Here is a 21,709-nt window from a genome sequence, read left to right as displayed (position 1 = left end):
TTTTAATAGTTGATCAATATTTTATTTAACAAAAAGATCAGTTATCCAACATTTAATGGTATCAAACTCAAAAAAATATTTCACTGCACTTTTTGTAAGAACTGCATTAAAAACCAATACAAAATGTTCTCATCTGAAATACCAATTTTTAGAAAGAGCATCTCAGGGAGCTTATATCCCACATGTACAGACCAAGGAAAGCAAGAAACTAGACACAAAGCTTATAATGAAAACACAACTCCCTGCCCACTCCTCCTTGACAGTGTCTCACTCTATGTGTTTGTGCTCTTGGCATGCTGTGTACTGAGGGGGATCCCAGGGCCTCCCAGAAAATGGGTCTGTCTGGTGTATTTAGTAGGGAGCAGCTCTGCTGCATTTGTCGAGCTAACAGGGGTGACTGCCTCGAGTCACAGAATCTGAGCAGCACTCCCAGGGCTGACTTTTTGTTGAGGGCTGGGCCAGAACGTTAGCACACACAAACAGGTGGGGCTGTTTCTTGATTCTATCACTGTCTGTCTGTTTGTTTGCCACTGCAGACTGCTCTGCTGCTTAAACTGTAAGTACTTACTCCTTAATCTATCAATTCCCAAAATAGGAGACAGAAGCCCAACACAAAACCAACTGTGTCCAGTATTTATGACAGCATTTGGACCGTGTATGTTAATATTTAATGTCTAACAAAACTATAAATGAGGTTGCAACTAGAAAGGTTTTGGAATGACTGATGGGAACACTGGCCAGCAAGAGTCAAGGTTACTAATTCAGCACAGTACAGATGGTAGGAAGCTTTTAGTCCGTGAGGTAAAAAACCCAACACATACACAGTATCAATTCTAGGTCTGTTTAATTTAAGTCACAGCTTATGTAAATTTTGCAATGGCACAGCCATGTTTCTGCAATTTGCAAATCAGATTTTCTGCTGGCAAAAATCCGTGTGAGTTTGTTCATTTACTGGGAAGAGTGCTCATGCCTTCTGAAAGGAACTGGGATCAACAACTGACAACTTTTACAGGTTATTGTTATGGGGAATATTTTGGTTCATTTTCCTACACAAATATTTCTGATACAGAAGGTTTTTTAAAACTCTTGTAAAAGCACTTGGTAGGTTTTCTCTACCATCCACCCAACTGACCATGAATTGTTCAGTGAGAACTTTGGATCTTTAGCATAAAAGCAGACCCCACACACACATGTGGTTCACGGCACCACATACAGCAGGACACTCCTTACCTGTCTATACATCCCACCTTGAGGCATTAACACTTTTTTCAGATATACCTAACAATTCCAACTGAAAATCTGCTCCTATTTTAATAGCCTACCCACACCCAGGCAGAGGCAGACACAGGCTATCCAAGGGCTCTCCTTCCAGAACCATGTTTGCCAAAACTCCTTCTGGTACACGTGTTTGAACAGCAGGTCAGCTCAGGATTCTTGGTTTTTTTCTTATCTTTACAGTTCATCGTGCTCCTCTCTGGCCTCCTGATCTTTCAACTTGAATTCTTCAGCAGTAACTTTACCATTTCCATCCCGGTCTTGGTTGGTGAACATATTTTTAACAATCTTCTCAAAATCAAAGCCAGGAGCTAGTTTTCCCTTGCCAGTATCAACTTGAGTTTGGATGTACTCTGAAAACTAAAAGGGGGGAAAAGGAGAATAAAACAGCTCACAGTGAAAAGGATATTTGAAAATGAAAAGCATCCAGTATTTTACTACTTATTAAATGTACATAGGACACTGTTACTACCCTATAAAGTTTACCACCCAAACTGAACTAATTAGAACAGACACATGAGGTTAAATGACTCTTTGTGGAGCTCAGCAGGGATTTCCTCACTCATTCCAGTGGGTTTTGGACCCATAACAAGGAAAGTTCTTTTTCATCATTTAGGAGGAAGATGGGTTGGACAGCTGGACATAGGAACAGCTCTATACAGATGGAGGGCAGTAATTCTGCATGGCTATACATGAAGCTCACTGTAAAACAGAAACCCACCTGCATCTTAGAGGGGACAACACACAAGGATGATTGCTGATGTGGACAGCAACAGCCTCACCCCACCTCTTTCTCTAAACCAGTCAAAGCTTTTTTCTTCTCTGCAAGGACAGATGTGGAGGTAAACATAAGAGAGAAGATGGACATGGAAGGAAAACAAAAGAGGTGGTAGAGAGTGCTAGGAAAAGGGAAAACAAGAATTCGATTTTACCGTATTAGTTTTTAAATCCTCAAAGACATTTCATGCTGTTCCACAGGGCCACAGCCTGCCCCGTGAGCACTGCAGGCAGCACCACTCCAGGGAGAAAAGAAGGGACAAAGAAGAAAAGACAAAACAGGAGGATAGAGAAAGGTGACAAAGAAGACTTCGGAAGAGAATAAAAAATATAATTTGAAAGAATATAAAGAATTTTATGTTATCAGAGGTGTGGCAAAAGCAAGTGGCTTTCAACTGGGGCGTGCAATGACATCCTCACAATGCAGATTTTAAAAGCAAGCAAGGGGAAGAACTTTGCACAGCACACAATTCACATGTGTAAGGAGTGGCCACTGGCACTGCCAGGCTCCAGAAGAGATTGGACAGCTCCTGGATACACTGCTGCAGGCCCAGCTTTGGCTCAAGAATTCACCACAAACTGCCAATTAACACAGAGACAGACAGCAAGAAGGCTGATACAGCAAAGGAATATTGGATACCAACTCTGCCTTTTACACTTATGCGCTAAGGATTTGTTGCTGACCAAGGAAACCACAACAGAAAATGATCTTATGCAGTTTGGCCATTCTTACTGTCCTTTTTTCTGTAACTCAAAAGCTGAATAGCCTTGTTTTAGCTGATACCTTGCCTTCCTGTTCCCTTGATGACAAACACTATTCCAGAAGAAGAAGAGAAGAAAATGAGGAAAGACTCCATCCTTCAAAATTGGCATTGATAGTGGTCGAAGAGAACCATTGCAAGTGTTTACATCATCTCAGCTTACCTCCTCCAAAAGAACCTCTCCATCATGATTCTGGTCTATTTCTTCAAAAAGGTTGGGAGAGACTTCCCCATTCCATACAAACATGTATCCTTCAGGCAAGCCAGACACCAATTCCAGCAGTTCGATGTCAAAAACTAATACAGCACTACCAGGCACTTCTCCTTCTGTCACAACAAATGGCAAAGAGGGGTATTTATACTCACTTACATTGAAGGGGATATTTCCTTTTTAACCAAAATTAAATTTATCTTCCTGCTCCAAAAGACACTTCTCTAGTGTGATCCCTAGCCCATCAAATCTTCCTGATCATAAAAGGAACTTTTCAAAATAAAACTTGAAGCACTGGAATAGATTGCCCACAGAAGTGTAGATGCCCCATTCCTAGGAATGTTCAAGGCCAAGTTGGGATGGGGCCCTGAGCAACCTGTTCTAGTGGAAGGTGTCTGCCCATGTCAGGGGGCTTGGAACTAGCTGATCTTTAAGGTCCTTTGCAATCCAAACCATTCTATAAGTCCATGATTCAAACTGCATCCTTTTTTTTTTTACTTTCAAAAACTAAACTTGTGGGAATGATCCATTTTCCTTTATCTTGCCAATACACTGTGTAGCAGCATACTGCTGTGAGACTCAACAGCCTTCCTCAGGGAAGCCATGGAAAGAGTTTAATTTAGTGTTGAAAAAGAAAACTCACCTCTAATCTGTTTGCAAGAGACAGAAATTGCAAACAAGCAATTTCTTCAAATAGCTGGGCATATACCAACACAGTAACAAATCATACAATGTTTCAGAAAGTGTATCAAATGTACCCTGAACAATGGCAAATACTTACGACAGGTATCTTACACAGCAGACTTTTCATGTTATGAGGAAATTTTCAATTTATTACATATAGCTATGCAATTACATATCATGTATAATAGATAAAATCTTGTATAAAACATTGTATATATGGTAAACTCCTAATTTTTCACAGAAGACAGGTCAAAGTGGAAATATATTCTTAGTTCTTAATGCAAATTAATTTTCCATTAAGCTCTGCATGTGATGCCTGACAGTCTTTATAAACTACAAACTTTTCTGGAGCTATTCAAAGAACACAGCAACTTATGCAACTGTTTCCATGCACATCAGAATTTGGTCATCTTGGTGATCTCATTATAGACTCCTTTCCCTCAAACCTTTTAAGCAGCAAGACCAGAAACAACGTACCTGGACATAAAAGTTCTTGTCACTTCTATATCATTCTTTCTATTACTGCTGTCCACAGCATTAAAAATTGTTAAGCCTTAATGCCCTAAAGCTGCCTCAAAATGTATTTGTGTTGGAGTTTTAACTGCACCAATACACTGTTTCACATCTTATACTCAGTTTATGTATCTTCTGAATTTCCTAACATATTAGGGCTGACCAGTCCCCTGCAGCTCTGTCTCCTGAATAACACCGCATGTCCAAACACAAGCACCCAACTCCCTGTCATGGAAAACAGTGTTTGCATCCCTCTGCAACACCAGACTGCCTGGAGCTTTCTGTTCTGACAAAGCAACATTACTGGGGGCACGTGCTGCCTTTTGTACTCTGTTGGCCACAGCAACAGCATGGCTTGAAATGCAACACAGACAGCATGTCCACTGGGGAACAGGGAAGAGGGGGACTGTCTAAAATAAGGACATGAAAAATCTCTAAAAAAAAACCCATCCAGGCAGCTAATATAACATGCATGCCTGTGTTTCAGTCACTCTAGAGATGCTAAGTGGATGTGCACTCACCAACTCCATCTTCTCCATAACCGAGGTGAGGTGGGATAACGACTGTCCGTCGTTCCCCGACACACATGTCCTGAAGGCCCATGTCCATCCCCAACACCACCTGACCAGATCCCAGAACTATGTTGTAGGTCTTGCCAAGGCTGTGTCTGGAAAGGAAGGAAAAATGAAAAAAAAAAAATCAACATAAAATAGAAAATTTCTGTTGCTCAAAGTTACCACAGAAGTAGCAGTTTCTAATAGTGTCCTGTCATTGCCAAAAATTAACTTAGTACCCAATGCTTTATTCTACCAAACAGTTACCTGAAGTTGTTCTCAAGTTACAGCCAGCACCAAACAGACAAGTCTTTGCTGCTGACATGTCCTCTGGCACTAAAATTATAGGCTTCTTGGACGAAATCCAATTAAAATCATTAATTATGCCAATTACAACCCCAAGGTATTTTATCTTGAAATAAGGGTTTTTACCTTTCACATGTTTTTAATAGTTGTAATTGGACTTTTCAGCAGATATAAGAATTCCAGATGTACATTCATCCCAGGACCACCAACTCCATAGAGGGATGTGAGTGCATTCTCATGGATCAGCCATCTCTTTAATTAAATCAGTCACTATAATGTAGTAGCTATTAACACAACCACTACTGCTGCTATTTAACCATATTAAATTTTGAATTATACCTTGCTGGCCCATGGCTCATTTCTAAAATTAGAAAATATCACCAGTTAAAAGCCCAAAAGTCAAACATATATTGTGATTCTAAAGGCAGAGTATGCAGCATTAAGGCTCTTTATTCTATTGGTTGCCTTTCTTTGGTTATTTGGCTTGGCTGTGCCCCTGCAGGACATGCTTGTACAACAGAGTATTATTTGGAAAGAAAATAATTCAGTGGCTAAGAGGTCAGCCTTAAAATTAGGAGCACATGATTCACAATCTTTCATTCCCTAAAAACTGCTGTGAGTGAGACGGTCTCCACATCCCTTGGTTCCTGCTACAAAATGGAAATTGAGCATTCTTGACATATAAACTGTTTTGAATCCAAACACATCACTTGTATACATCCTTGCCTACAGCATTGCACCACGTGCTCCAAATTAGGGCAGCTTTTCAGCTCTGCAAGCTATTGTGTACACTGTGAAACTCATGAGCTACTTCCTGTGTTAATTATAACCTGGCAAAAAATAGCTTTTCCCAACTTCCCTTCCAAAAAATAAAATATTGTTTGGATGACTTGCACTATTCCAAAGATTAAGGCAAAAAGAAAAGGAAGCTAACAGAAATACTCTTGTAGTTGTGTGCCAGGCTCCCTTCACTGCTACATGAGACAGACTGGAGCAACCTTTTGCTTCCCTCATAAATCTACCGCCAAGGGAGAGGAGGAAAAGGCATAATATTCTCACAGTTACAGTCAAGGCCTCTGATAGTTTCTCCATGCTGACACTTAAAGCCACACTACAATACAGGAGCAATGTGTGCCACAGACATGACAGGTGAGCATTTACTATAAACCACACACTGCAGACCTCTCTCAGGAGAACTGAATCAGTACAGAGCACAAATCCTACCCTACAAGAAATTGAATAAACCTGGACAGTTCATTCATGGTGAGACCTGTGTTGTTCTGGCATGACTCACCCAGACGCCTGAACTGGCCCATTTAAACAGAATGCCACGCAATAAGTTTCATCACTCCACACATACTGTTTACGTTCTTCTCCAACACACTCCTACATCCTTTTTGTTCTTGGTTCTCTCATTATGCTATGACAGATTGTCTTTAAATTCTCCTCCTCCTATGTACCTTTGGCAGGCAGCCATAAAAAGAAAAATACATTCGACATAAATATTTAGTTTAAAAAAATAAAAATCTTTATTGTCACCGACACATTTTATTAAAAATCCTTTTGGTAGGATTTTTTCTCCTGAGAAGCTGAGAGGCCTCAGAAACAAAATTTAAACAATAATTATCTGCTGCTGTGGAATGCAACAGGTGCATCTTTGATTGGTCTCATGTGGTTGTTTTTAATTAATGGCCAATCACAGCTGTCTCAGACTCTGGTCAGTCACAAGATTTTATTATCATTCCATTCCTTTCCTTTCAAGCCTTCTGATGGAATCCTTTCTTCTATTCTTTTAGTATAGTTTTAATATAATATATATATATCATAAAATAATAAATCAGCCTTCTGAAACATGGAGTCAAGATTCTCGTCTCTTCCCTCATCCTGGGACCCCTGAGAACACCATCACACTTTATTCCCTGCTAGCTTGCTTTGCAGGGAATTCATTCTTGCCTTCACTGCTGCTGGGAGCTTTCTCCTCACCAGGGCACTCAAATACCTACGTGGAGTCCAGCAGGGTTCCATCCAGGAGGGAAGCATTGTAGTGGTATTTCAGGTAATCCCCCTTCTTGCTCAGCACAGTGCAGTTGGAGGGTTTGTAGTGAACGGTGATGCTGACCGAATCCGAGGGGTTGTGGAAGTCCACCACGTGGATGTCAAAGACCAGCACTGCAGATCCTGGAATCTTTCCTAAACAGGAAACACATTAGACAAATAGAAGAAGAAATGGTACCCAAACAGGCAGATGATGCCAAGGTACTGCACCCTGTAGGAATACGCATTCCTGCTCTGCCTGCTACTGAATCATTTTGCTCTTCCCATTCAGAATTAAAGGATGTGACAGATGCAAGCTGCAACCAATGTAGGAAAGACAACCGGTGGGAAAGCACTAAGCATGCACTCAGTTCAATGGTGAAAGAAAAGCTTTTGTTACCCTGAATTTTAAAATTATGCACAAATGAAGCGATAACCATGTATTTCCTGTGACTATCCTAAATAACTCATTTGTGTTTCATGTACCAATTAAATATTGATCAATGGTGAAAGAAAAGCTTTTGTTACCCTGAATTTTAAAATTATGCACAAATGAAGCGATAACCATGTATTTCCTGTGACTATCCTAAATAACTCATTTGTGTTTCATGTACCAATTAAATATTGATCATCAAAATTCTCAAGAACTCTTGCTTCAAGGAACGTCATTCTATGGGAAAAGTTACAGTTCCTTAAAATAACCTAAAAGCAGGCAACTTCTTCCCCCTCTTCCCAGGATTATGTGCATCACCAAGATTAACAAAACACATCCATCCTAGGATGGAGGTTTGTCAGTAATTCCAAATCTGCAGCACAGAACTTGCATTCCCAGAAGAAAGGCTTTTTTTCCTAAATCACTTATCCAAGTAACATCCCAGGAGGCTCTTTTTGAAACACCAGCCACAACTGGGATGAGCTAGAAGGGTTATCACATTCAGCCTCTCCCAGCAATCTGTTTAGATAGCAATGAGTTTTCCCAAAGAAATGTTAATTGTATGTTACACACACATGGTTACTTCACTGTTGTTACATGCACAACCTGTGGCTGTGGAAGGAATAGGGAAGAAAACTTTGCATGATGAACTCCCTCAGGATAGAGAGTTTAAAACATGCAGGAAGGAAGATCTCACACTGCAGAGCTCCTGGCATCCAAGTACCAGTCTGCCTGAAACACCAATTATCCAAATGAGTTCAGGCTACCAGTTACATGTGAGATTGTTCTATATTTTATTCTCCTACCTATTTAGCTAATCAAAATAATCCTGCAAATTCTGGATGTGGCCTTGTCAGTTTGATGTCTACAAAATAATGAACTAATTCATAAACCTTTCAAATGCCAGAAAAATGAAAATACACACAGATTAACTAAGCAATAAAAGTTTAACTACAGAAGACTTGAATGCAAAGCCAAGCTCACCTCTCCCTTCTTCTCCATATCCAAGATGAGGGGGGATTATTATTCTTCTTTTTTCACCAGTGCATACACCTAGCAAACCTTCATCCATTCCAGCAATCACATAACCTTTCCCAACATAGGTGTCATATGTACGGTTTCGGGAATAACTACAGAAAATATTTGAAATATTTGCATTTCAGCAGTGTCAGGTGTACTCAAGAAAACATGGGCTCTTGCAATAGCTTTGCAACACAATTCTTAAACTAGTTAAGGTCAAACACACAGTCATTAACCAGCACCAGGGAGCACAAAGGAACTATGTTCCATGAATCCAGGCCACCAGGTTTCATCACTCAGTGACATACGGGTCACTGATTACCCAGCAGTGAGACCCTGGCTAGTGAACAGCCAGCAAATCTGCAAATTCATTTCTACTGTATCTAGAAAGAAAAATCACACTTATTTATATATTTTAAATGAAACAGAAAACAGTTTTTGACAAGAAACTGAAAAAAAAAGTTTACTCCTTTAAAATTTCCTCTGCCCTGACACCACTTTAATAAGCACTTATCAACTAGCTACGGTTGATAAGTGCTTCATTTTCATGAGACACCCTGCAGACTACCTCATTTTGCAACCACAGCTATGTAGTTCAACTACCAGAAGGAGCAGGTGGGATAAATAGGTTCTCCTGGGATGCTCAACATTAAAATGAGTCATGACAACAAAACCTAAGCCAGCCACTTAACACACAGGCTGAAGGACCTCTTCAACACCTCATGACAGAATAAAACAAGGGTACAACAAAAATGATGTTTCTTACATGGCCATGACTGTCTTCTGCCTTTCTTCAAGGCATGTTACACAAAGGCACAGCCCAAGGAGAAGGCAGAAAGGTTTAATTCATCTTTACAATTCATCTAGGAAAGAACTAAACCAGTACAAGACCAGGCCCTGATTTAATTCTGAGGTTTATTCAACTGCTCTAAGTCCAGACAGCCTTGGCTGAGCTGCCCAGGGCAGTTCTGCAGCCAAATTCTGCAGAGTAAAAAGGCAAAGGAAAATGTTATTAGAGCTCTCAAAACCAGCCATTTGCAGAGCTTTTGGCATGTTCCCTGTACCAGTAAGAAACTTTGTCCTAGATAGCTCCAGGGCTTTCAATCCCTATTGTTAGCTGCTCTATTTCTTCATTTATGAATTCTGCAGGAGGTCAGGATACCATGTTTTAGTGAACAAGCTCTCTAACAACTCTCAGCACTTCAGAATGATGTAGAGGCTGCTGTCTACAAAGCATTTATCACTATTTCTTGACAGCAACCCTCATATAAATACTACGGCTATTTTCAAAAATTTATTAGTTACTAGAGAAGACACTCATATCTCAAAAAAGAGAAATAGGTACACTGTGGATAAGCTTTGAGTTCTTAAATTATAAGCTTTCACAAATTGTAAATCAAGGTCTACGGAGATGGCTGTTGCAGTAGTGCTAAACATTTTTCTCTGAGCTTATTTTGTAGAACATTTTACATTGGCTCACTCTCACCTCCTTTTAGCCAGCTGTAGTGAAAGCTAGAGTAGGATAGTAAAGCACTGTTCCACTAAAAGCAACCAAAGTCACAGAAATCTACAAGGGTATTATTCATATGATTCTGTACACAAGGCTCGTGTTCCCACAGAGCTTTGAATTTACTGTCACAATATTCCCTCTTCCTTTATCACAGAAAACCCCTCTGACTGAATTCTGCAAACCCATAATTCAGTCTCGAAAAACATCAGCCTTCAAAACGCAAACAGTTTCCAAGTATAAATATGATAAACCTCACACTAGCTACTAGCACACTGGCACACAATTCTCAGGACATAAAATGGAATCATAATAATTTTCTCTCTCTTCAGTGGTATTACCTATTTGGCAGATAAACCCTATGGGGAAAAGAGTCTTCAGGCTTGTGTGCCTAAAGCACTTGGCCTCACTGGGTGGGCCACTACCCCTAGATGGCGCCTGTGACAATGACATGGTACAAAAGAGCTCTTTTCCTTCCCATATGGAAAAGTTTTCTATGACTTTTAAAAAGACTCCAAGTCCACTTAAAATTTTCAAAAAGGAAGGAAAAGCAAAGAACTGTGTTTGAGCATGTTATGGACATGACAGAGCAGTCAAACTGGAAATGAAATCTGTAGAGTTGAATGTTTTGGTTACCTGGAATCAAATAATGTGCCATCCAAAAGTGTGCCATTGTAATGGTATCGCAGAAAGTCTCCTGTCTGGCTTCTCCGCTCACAAGATTCAGGCACAAGCTGATTCTCAATAGCAATGCCGTCCTTGGGGTTATGCAGATCCAGCAAAACCACGTCAAAGACAAGAGAAGCTTGGCCAGGGATCTCCTTACCTACAAAAGTGTTAGAGCAGAAAATTGGTAAGAAACAGCAGGTGTTCTAGCAGAAGCTTAAACGTGTTTGTTGAAAAGTAACGTACTGCCAAATATCAAGCACCTCCCCTCCCAAAATAAATCAGAATCATAGATTATTTGAGTTGGAAGGGACTCACTACAATTATCAGTCCAACTCCTGGCCCTGCACAGGCACCCCAAGAGTCACACCTTGGGCCTGGAGCATTGTCCAAACACTTCTTGAATTCTGTCAGGCTCAGTGCTGTGACCACTTCCCTGGGGAGCCTGTTCCAGTGCCCAGCCTCTGAGTGAGGAATCTCTTCCTAACATCCAATCTAAACCTCCTCTGACACAACTTCAGAGGTCCTGTTACTTGTCACCAGAGATCAGTCCCTACCTCTCCTCTTCCCCTCATGGGGAAGCTGCAGACTGCAGTGAGGCCTCCCCTCAGTCTTCTCCAGGATGAACAAACCAAGTGATCTCAGCTGCTTTTTACACAGCTTCCCCTCAAGCCCCCTCATCTTGGGACCCTCCCTAATAGCTTCATGTCTTTCTTATATTTTAGCACCCAGAACGGCCCCCAGCATTCAAGGTCAGGCCACCCCAGTGCAGAGCAGAGCAGAGCAGGACAATCCCCTCCCTTGCCCGGCTGGCCATGCTGTGCCTGACTCCCCTCAGGTTGGCCCTCCTGGCTGCCAGGGCACTGCTGACTCATGTTCAACTTGCTATCCACCAGGAGCCTCAGGTTCCTTCCCGTGGTGCTGCTCTCCAACCTCCCACTCCCCAGCCTGTGCACACAACCAGGGTTGCCCCATCCCAGGTACAGAATCCAGTTTGTTTAATTTCATTTATCTGGTGATTGCAAGTGCTCTAATTTATTCAGATCTCTCTGCAAATTTGCTTCTAGTCAGTCATTTATTGGTTCAGGGTTTCTTTTTTTTTTTTTACTGAATTCTCCAACTGAATAATTTCCTTCTATTCCCACAGTGATAGCATTGCCTCACTGAAAACAAAGGCCTCTTCAGCCTCACAGTTAATGGTAATGAAGCCACAGAAGGGGTATGAAACCTCATACACCACAAACACATTCTTAAACACCAGAGCAGAGAAAGAATATAAGGAAAAGTCACAAACTATAATTCAACATGGAGATGTCTATGTATAATCTGCAGGCTGCACAGTCTCACAAGACAATCTATTTCTTAGTTATCACTAGAGCATTTGTTAAAAAAAACCACAACAAAACCCATCTGGAATTAAAAATATATTTAACATATTTTTTCTTAATTTTTTTCTGCTTTCTGTGGCAGTCTGAAAGGATTATATAGTCATCTCTCTTCAAGTCTTTGGTGCCACTAGACATTATTATTCACAGACTGTATTCCCTCACTGAAATAAAATTTCAGTATATAAATACTACAGTTGTATCAACAATATTAAGTTGTTAAGTAGTGTCTCTTTGAACAGGGTAGTAATGCTGCCCATAAATTTAAAATACAGAAAATTTGTTTTAAAATATGCATGACTTGGGATTAAAAAAAAAGAGTAACAACTAAAGGAATAACTTTTACCATCTCCATCCTCTCCATACGCCAGGAAAGGTGGTATTGTAATAATGCGCTTCTCCCCTACGCACATTCCCAGGAGACCCTGGTCCATGCCAGGAATCAGCCATCCAATCCCCACATAGGTATCGTAAGTTCGCATCCGATTATGGCTAAACATGAGAAAGGCAAAAAAAAATCACAACCAAATGTCAGAGTGGCACAGGAAAGAACAATATTAACCTTTAAATCCACATACTCTGCACAGTGTAGCTCACAACTTGCTAGTCCAAGAGTATCGGTCCTTCATTTGCCAAGGCCTGGCTGGGAAGTTTTCCAGACTGCTTAGCTATGTCAGGAACCTCACAGAGGCTTTGGAAAGTGGCTGTCAGGCAGCTGTTACTAAAGCATCATTTTCCACTGGGTTCTAATGAAGCACAGATGCTGTACACGTAAAATCTCAGTAAGAAAATGTTAGTGGCTCACTTTCATTACCAACCCTGCTAAGGTTACAAAACTTGTATCTAATCTGAACAGCTATACTGGTTATGTTGACTTCTAACTGACCTCAATAAATAGTAATATACATACAGGGAATGAAATTTAAAATTTAAAAAAGCATCTGGATTGGCAATGCCCACGAAGAAATAATGGACAGTTTTATTGGTTTGAGTCAGTACTGCTATCCTATAATTCCTGAAAAAATTACTAACACACATCCAATGCCAGATGCCATTTCCTGTGTTTCTGGGCAGTTAGCATTAATTGTTACACAGGTAAAAAGGGAGCAAACGATGGTGAGACACCGATTAAACTACCCAAAAACACACAACTCAGCTGCATACCTTGAATCAAACAGGGTCCCATCCAAGAATGTTCCATTGTAATGGTACCGTACAAAGTCAGACACCTGGACTGTCCGAGGACACTTCTCAGGTTTGAAGTAGGTCTGAACCTGCACTTCATCCTCCGAGTTCCACAGATCTATCAGGAGCACGTCAAAATGGAGCACAGCATTGGGGGGTATCACACCAGCTGCAAAAGCAAAACACACACAGTTTTCTTTCCCTTTTTACACAAGGTACCACCAAAAAAGAACCAATCCATGCATACCCTAAAAAAGCTGCATAATGCACACCTTATTACCTGGTGTACTTACAACTCTTTGGCCCTTTGCCATTGCTGCAGCTACTTATGGGGGGGGGGAATCTGGCAAGATGGACTTTATCACATCTGTCAATCAGGCAAACTATCCTGAGTTAGCATTTGTTGCCTCTCTGAGGCTGTAGGACAAAGCTACTTTTGGAACTGACAAGACCTTGTGCAGCACTGCAAAGCCACAATTTTGGTTTAATTAAGTATTTAACAGGGAGGTAGATATAAATAAATAGTTAACTTTCATAGCAAAAGTGAAGGACCTGAAGGTCTTCTGCAGCAAACTGCTCTTCCTTCAGCGCACAGAGGGAGTCTGGAGAGATCCTGCAGGCTATAGGCTTAACAAACACCTCTGAAGAACAGGGGATAACCTCCCAGAAATTCACTACGTGCATTTCCTACCCTGCCCTCCTGGGGCTCCGTTTCCCATCTGCTCTGTTGAATCCATACCCAAGCAGCTGGCCCGGTGCTGTACTTACGGACGCCTTCACTTCCGTAGGCAAGCTGAGGAGGAATCTTCACAAAGCGGCGCTCGTTCACACACATGCCCACCAGAGCTTGGTCCATCCCAGCAATAAGCTGACCTTTGCCCACAAACACGTTGAACGTGGATCCCCTGTCATAGCTGAAGGGGGAAAAGCAGGCAAGAATGTTAGCAGTTCATTTACACCTCCTTCCACTGTTTGGTTTGGTTAGGTTTGTTTTTTTTTTTTTTTTGAAAGACAGTTAACTGCACCTTGTCTCTCTCTTGCCCTGTTAGCATAACTTAATCAGTCCTAAAGGATCAGCGGCTCCTAAAGGAAAGGGCAAATCCAAGGTGTTCCTGAGACATCAACACAGTTCTCCTTCTGTCCACTGCTCACTGAAACACATTCTAGCAGAGTGCAATGGTACTACAGGCACATGAAGGCCAGAACTACATACAGGTAACTGACACACTAACATTAAAAGCAGCACTGGAAAATTAAGGAAGAAAAGGGAAAATTAAACACTGTTATGAGATATGAAAGGATAACTGCTCCCACGGTAGGATCTCAGCATATTGATTTCAGTCAGCAACATCACAAAAATATTATATAAGACCTAAAAGCTTTACAATGTGAAAATCACACTTCCAATCTCTGTGGGAGAAAGGGAGAGGGAAAAAATGCCTTTTAAGTAGTAGCTAGCTTTCCAACAGGTAGTTTATTTTCTCCTCCACTTTCACAGCGCTCAGTTAAAGCACAGAGACACGTTTTGAATGGCAGGTTTGCCAGACCAAAAATCAAGAAACAAATTATTCTCCTCTGTGATAATACATGAATATTCAAAAGGTAAAAGAAACGATGCTTAAATGACTCAGTTTTCCAGAGAGGTTGGAGAACAGCAGTGTTACCACACAGAACACTGTATTACATGGTTCATTCGGCCACCTTAAATCTGCACAATGACCCCACTTTGATGTGCCTGAATTACTGCTATTGAACCTCTTGAAGCAGTATAAAAACACATGTCAAGAAGCATCTCAAAAGCTCCCTGCTTATTTTTAAACTTTTACAACTTCCGTTTTCCTAAATCCCTTTTATAATTTCGAGTTGTTTTTTTTTTTACAATTATATATATAAAAGTCAGACCTGGGGGGAGGAAAAAAAAAGGCTTTTGCCTTTTGCGTGCTAAAATTCTGGAAAGCAGCCAGTAGCTAGACATCCCTAGGGAAATGATGTCAAACTTTCCTTCCAAGACTGTACACATCACTTCCACAACATACTGAGCCTCCTAACAGTCCCACAGCCTTGAATCTCTCAAATATTTTACTGAGTGAACTCTCTGCTTGTTCCATCTTTTTTTTTTTCCTTCTGACAAACATTTCTCTTAAAGTAGACAACCCTCTATTACTGAGCATTTACTTTCAGTTGCAGTAATATTCCCACTCCCAGTAAAGGATGGAAAATATTTAAATTAGGCCCTGACAAATTCTATTATACACACAAAACCATAATTTAGATGTTAAGACTAGTAATATAATAGGTTCTAAGAAACTCTCCAAAATGGTATTTTGTAGCAATGGACAAAGCTTGACAATACATCTGGGATGAACTCAGAACAGAAGAGCTTTCTTTTTAGTAAAATAAATGTACAATTAAGAGAACATTGATGCAAAGCAGAGAACTGAACAAAGCACTGATCAGACCATGCAGCTTTGCAGGACTGACTTTGCAGATTCCTTAAAACTAAGCAAAATTTGTTTCTATTAGTGGAATTGATCAAATTAATAGTAGATGACTAGGCAACTAAACTCAGCTTTTAAATGCAAATCATTTTATGGCTATTGAAACAAAAACTGCCAATGCCGAGGAAAAAAAATATAAACAAATAATGACAATAATATGGTAATTTATGTAACACAGTCATGATTAGTAAGACTTTGTCAACAGCCTGGTAACTTGAGGAGCAGTACTGCTACCTGCTCCTTGGAAATACAGAAAATTAATTTTAAAACTCAAGAATATTTTCAAGAGCTGAAGAAGGAATAAAGCAAAACTGCCCTTAGGTCAACATCTAGAGTATTTTCTAGACTGATTTCATAATAGTGTTCGATTAAACTGATGCTGCTAAGCATGCTCATAAACTTAAAAAAAAAAGGAAGCAAACAAACAAAAACCAGGTAAGAAAATGGGCTTATTTTTATATTAATTGACTAAATCTCTTTAACTTATAGGCAGGGAACACCAAAGATTTTAGAATAAACACTCCAGAATATTTCTTGCATTAACTCAGAGAAGACAAAATAGTCCTATTTTTCCATGTCTGAACATGATTAAACACTGTCATCAGTCTTAAAAAAGATCATAGTTAATAACAAAAGTGTACACCAATATGAGTTGCCATCTAGAAAAAAATCCCAAGCTGAACAAACCTAGTATTTTGCACCCATTTGAAATGAAGGCAGCTACAAAAATATCCAACTTGGACCAGACTATCCCCATTACTATTTATTTACTAATATTTAGAGGATCCCAAAAGATAAATGCTGTACAGTTCTGCCCAATCTGTTCTTGCCCCAAGTAATTCAGAACGAAATGACAAAAAAGTAAAATGAGAGCCAGCACCTGGGCAGCCCCTCCAGGTGCCCTGCCTCAATGCACAAGCAGCAACCAGAAACACACTTCTGAACACGTGGCCAGTTTTCCCATTGTCACATATTTATAAAATAAGCCACGAGGATGCTGCCTTTGTGTCTTCACATACACAGTTAAGACACACGTTCCAAGCCCATCAGCTGCCAATGGATTCACTGTCTGTGCTGTGCCTTTTCACTGAAACTGCACCAACACCAGCTGAAGTGCCAGCTATCACATCCCACATTTTAGTCAGAGAAGTGCTGGTTGCATGGCACTACTGGCATACTAACTACAGACAGCTCCAGAGGGAGAGCTGAGCTTTGAAGGACAGTTATTTCCCTAAGGCTATAGATTTTCCTTGAAGCACAAGGGAGATTACCAGGATTACTGAAAATACATTTTGCTTTATCTTTCTAAATAATACTTTGATCAGTGGCAATGAATGAAGTAAGAAAAAACAAATAAGCTGGCAGCAGTAGCAGCATCCTTCACAATCTCCTGATCCCACTATTTAGGCTTCCTGATCCCAAAATAACAGCAGGAAAGCAGCCAGGCACTTCAATGTACATAGGTCACATTTATTCAAGGATAAAGTATCCAAAAAATTACAAGTAAGTACAAGCCTGATAATTTCTGTATTCTCGGCAAGGATAATGATTCAGAACCAATCGTATTCAAGTAGGTTTGAGCCTGGAGAAGACATAGGAAATGTACAGAATGAATCGGGCAGGAAACCACTGCTATGAGAGACTGTGATACCATATACACTCCTGTTTACTGGGCTAAGGCTAGCTGAATAACCTTGTGGTCTTCACTCCTGGAGCAGAAAAGCTCCATTCAGCGCCTTGGAAAAGCAGCTGAAAGAACGTGCTAGGAATCCACAAGGGCAAGCAAACTACTGGACTCAGCCACTACAGAGGTCTTGCCCCACGTCCCCAGCTGTCACACCCCAGCTCTCTGCCCTTCATATTTCAAAGGCATCTTCCCATGGTGATCTGTAGGTCCCTCATGTAGGACACCGCTGACCTGCTTTCAACTGGACACCGCAAAAGCGCCCACGGGGCACTGCTGGGATAAGCAGAGGAACCCGAACCGAATCTCCACCCAGCGCCACAATCTCTGCACATCCACAAAAAACCACCCTCGTGGGCACAGCACCTCTCGCTCCTCTCCTCTCCCTCCCACAGCGCCCAGCCAAGGGCGGGCTTGTGCCAGACCTGGAGTCGAAGCGGGTGCCGTCGGGGAAGGCGCCGAGGTAGTGGTAGCGCACGAAGTCTCCGGGGCGCACGGCCCGCGGGCAGCTCTCGGGCACGAAGCGCCGCTCGACGCCGAGCTCGGTGCCGTCCGGAGGGGTTTCGGCGGCGGGCACCGGCGGCGCCTGGCAGGCCGCCCAGCTCTCCAGCAGCGCCGGCAGCAGCAGCAGCAGCGACCCGCAGCCCGGGCCCCGCCGCCGCACGGCCGCCGGCCCCGCCATGGAGAGCAGCGAGCGGGGCAGCCGCAGGGCGCGCTCGGCGGGGAGGGGAGGAAGGGAGGATGGAGGGAAGGGAGGGAATGGAGGGGAGGAAAAGAGGGAAGGGAGAAAAGCCGCCCGCCCCGGCCCGCTCGCTCCTCCTCCTCCTCCCTCCGCTGCAAACTTGCAAACGTGGATGAAGCGCTCCCACCCGGGACGGGGGAGGAGCAGCCCCGGCGCCGGCTCCCCCCGCCCGCCGCGGGGCTGCGCAGTCCGGAGCGCAGCGGTGGCACCGCCGCCCCCGCCCCGCTCCCTGCCCGGGCCGGAGGTGCGACGTGGCGCTGCCCCCGGCCGGCCTCCTGGCGCTCCTTCCGTTCCGAAGGTAGCACGGGAGACGGACGGACCCCGAGAGTCGTAAACACGCAGACACAACCCCGCCATTTCCCGCAGATTTCTCGCAGCTCTTGGAAGCGGAGCTGCTGGACCCTGGGAGGGACCGAAAACACGGCAGCTGACCCCCTGCAAAAGGGGTCTCGTCACTCTACCCGCACACGTACTCGTGCACAACTTCGAGTATTTGCAAGCTTAAAGTCCGATCGCAAATGTTCAATTTTAGATCAAGCTCTCAAAGATGACGAGACTGTGTTGGCAAATGCGTATTGATGCACACCAGTGCTGTCACGGGGATTTGCAACTCCCTGGCCGGGGACCTTTCCAAATGACACAGAGTAAAGACAGAATCACAGAACGATATGGGTTGGAGGGGACTTCAAAGATCATCTAGTTCCAACCCCCTGACATGAGCAGGGATATATTTCACTAGACCGGGCTGCTTTGAGCCCCAACAAACCTGGTCTTGAACACTTTCAGGGATGAGGCATCCGCAACTTCTCTGGGCAACCTGTGCCAGTGCCTTATCACCTTCACAGTAAATAATTTCTTCCCTAATATCTAAACTAAACCTACTCTCTCTAAGTTTGAATCCATTCCCCCTTGTAAATAGTCCCTCTCCACCTTTCTTGCAGGTTCCCTTCAGATACTGGAAGGCTGCAATTAGGTCACCCTGAAGTCCTCTTTTCCAGGCTGAACAATCCCAATTCCCTCAGCCTTTCCTTGTACAAGAGCTGCTCCATCCCTCTAATTGTCTTGGTTGCCTGCCTGGACTCACTCCAACAGGTCCATGTCCTTCCTGTGCTGGGACCCCAGAGCTGATGCAGCCCTGCAGGTGGGGTCTCAGCAGAGCAGAGCAGAGGGACAGAATCCCTTCCCTTGCCCTGCTGGCCACGCTGCTCTGGATGCAGCTCAGGACACATCTGTCTTTCTGGGCTGCAGATGCACATTGCTGGGTCGTGTCCAGCCTCTCATCCATGAGCTCCCCCAGGTCCTCCTCCCCAGGGCTGTTCTCCATCAGTTCATCCCCCAGCCTGTGCTGATACCAGGGGTTGCCCTAACCCAGGTTCAGCACCTTGCACTTTGTCCTGTTAAACCTCATGAGATTCTCATAGGCCCCCTTCTCCAGCCTGTCTAGGTTCCTCTGGACGGCATCCTGTCCTTTGAGTGGGTCAACCACACCACTCAGCTTGGTGTCATCTGCAAATTTGCTGAGGGAGCACTTATCACTCCACTAATGTCCTTAATGAAGATATTAAACAGCACTTGGTCCCAGTACAGACCTCAGAGGGACACCACTTGTCACTGATGTCCATTGGGACTCTGAGCCATTGACCAGATGGGACCATCCAACTACTTACTAATCTGTCATCTCTATCCACTCTAGAGAGAATGATGTTGTGAGGAACCATGTCAAAGGCTTTACAGCAGTCCAGATAAACAACACCCATAGCCCTCACCTTGTCCACTGCTGTAGTCACTCCATCACAAGTGACCACTGGGTTGTTCAGGCAAGACCTGCCCCTGGTGAAGCAGTGCTGGCTGTCCTGAATCATCTCCTTGTCTTCCACGTGCCCACTGCAGCTTCTAGGACAATCTGTTCCATGTTCTTCCCAGGCACAGAGGTGAGGCTGACAGGTCTGTACTTCTCAGGGTCCTCCTTTCTACCCTTTCTAAAGAGGTCACTTGGGACTTCATGGGCTGACATGACTTTTCAAATATTATGGAGAGGGGCTTGGTAACTACATCAGCCAATTCCCTCAGTATTCTGGGATGCAGCTCATCAGGCTCCATAGACTTATGTACATTCAGGTTCTTCATGTGGTCATGAACCTGACCTGACAAGCACACAGTAAGACACAGCATCCAAAATGAATCACCATCCCAGTGTGCCAGCAGTCCCCTTCCCCTCTCTTTTTGATCTTGAACACACTGATGAGGAGGAACTTAGGTTTTTTCTCTGTTACTGTAACTGGTTTCAGTGAACAACAATGGGAAAGCTAAGCATCTGCATGTGAAGCACCAACCTCAAGTAAGAATAGGTAAAATGACACAATATTTTTGAAAAGCAGAGAAATTTATGATAGAAGGATTGGGACAACCAGTTGGAAATTCAGGCATCATGTAAAACCACCAATGATAAGATTTTGTTGTTGACAAATTATTAGACAAGCACAGTGTACTCTTGGGTGGTTGCAAACCCATGAAAACCAGGGAAGAGGGTGTGCCAGAGCATTGTAGCTGGGGAGCCAACAGCTCACAGGCCCAGTTCCCCACTTTTTGTGTATCTAACACCCAGCTGTACCAACCCAGCAACAGAAGGGATTCAGTCAAATCAAAGGTTTCAAATCAAATTCAGTCAAATCAACGGTTTTTTAAGTGCATTCAAAAATTCTCTTGTATAATATTGATGTATTGCTAGGAAAAGGGTGCTGGTCGATGACCTAACCAGTCAAAAGTTGGGCAGTTATTTAAAGATAACAAGATTTGCAGTTACAAATCACATCCTCCTTCCAAAAACAGTCACACTGCACATTCCAAATCAGTCTTTTAAACAAGCAATGTAAATTGTCTGGCAGTTGCCTAGAATTAAATAGCTTATTTTTGATGTTGGTTTATGTGGACACAATTTATTTTTTCAAGAACTCATAATTCACCATTAGAGTATGTTGATACAACCAACATAAAGATAAAGCTTACCCTGAATTTGATACTTCTTATTGCCAGGCAGTGACACAATCTTTATTTTTGCATGTTTATTTAAGAAGTTCTATGTTTTCAAAATAATTCCTTGGACTCTTAATATTTATGCAGATTTGCATAAATATTCTTCAATCCAATATTCTTCACCTGTGTCAATAACAGCTCTCTCACTTCTGATGTAATTACCATTGCCTCAACACTGCTCTAAGAGTTGCCAGTTTTATTAACTCCTAAAAGAGCCAAATAAGCCCTTCTGTGCTACCAAATCTGCTCGTTTGATGCCTCAGTTCCATTTGCCCCATGGCTCATGTGCCTCTCCATAAGCTCATACAGAGCTCAAGACAGCTGTCAGCCAGGAAGGTGCACTCCCTTTTGTCCCCCAAGTTTTGTTCACGGAGGTAGCAAATGTGCAAATGTGGTATTTTCCTTAGAAATGTCAATTTAAACATTCTGCTGTCTTTTCAA

The 21,709-nt window shown here is 42.6% G+C and overlaps 1 protein-coding gene across 1 annotated transcript; it reads right to left on the bottom strand.

Annotated features, from left to right (window-relative positions):
• Positions 1–18,329, bottom strand: FKBP9 (FKBP prolyl isomerase 9). Its single transcript, XM_036407021.2, has 10 exons — positions 17,919–18,329; positions 14,080–14,225; positions 13,291–13,480; positions 12,473–12,618; positions 10,712–10,901; positions 8,533–8,678; positions 7,085–7,271; positions 4,743–4,888; positions 2,977–3,140; positions 1–1,635 (listed from the first exon to the last, which is right to left on the bottom strand). Exons 1-10 carry the CDS (start codon positions 18,173–18,175, stop codon positions 1,453–1,455), a joined length of 1,755 nt encoding a protein of 584 aa, XP_036262914.1. The 5' UTR covers positions 18,176–18,329; the 3' UTR covers positions 1–1,452.
• Between the last annotated feature and the right edge of the window lie 3,380 nt (positions 18,330–21,709).

This window comes from Molothrus ater, chromosome 1, assembly GCF_012460135.2.
Source record: "Molothrus ater isolate BHLD 08-10-18 breed brown headed cowbird chromosome 1, BPBGC_Mater_1.1, whole genome shotgun sequence".
Lineage (NCBI taxonomy): Eukaryota > Metazoa > Chordata > Aves > Passeriformes > Icteridae > Molothrus > Molothrus ater.
The sequence above is the reverse complement of the archived record's forward strand: the minus strand, read 5'-3'. Positions and strand labels throughout refer to the sequence as shown.

What these genes read in the sequence shown, in the direction of transcription:
- FKBP9 (XM_036407021.2), bottom strand. Translation starts at nt 18,175, where the DNA reads ATGGCGGGGCCGGCGGCCGTGCGGCGGCGGGGCCCGGGCTGCGGGTCG. An exon ending in ATATGGAGAAGAAGGGAGAG is followed by an intron (nt 7,272 to 8,532) that starts GTGAGCTTGGCT and finishes TTTCCTGTTTAG; the next exon opens with GAAAGATTCCAGGATCTGCA. An exon ending in GGAACCCTGCTGGACTCCAC is followed by an intron (nt 4,889 to 7,084) that starts GTAGGTATTTGA and finishes CTTCCTTTCCAG; the next exon opens with ACACAGCCTTGGCAAGACCT.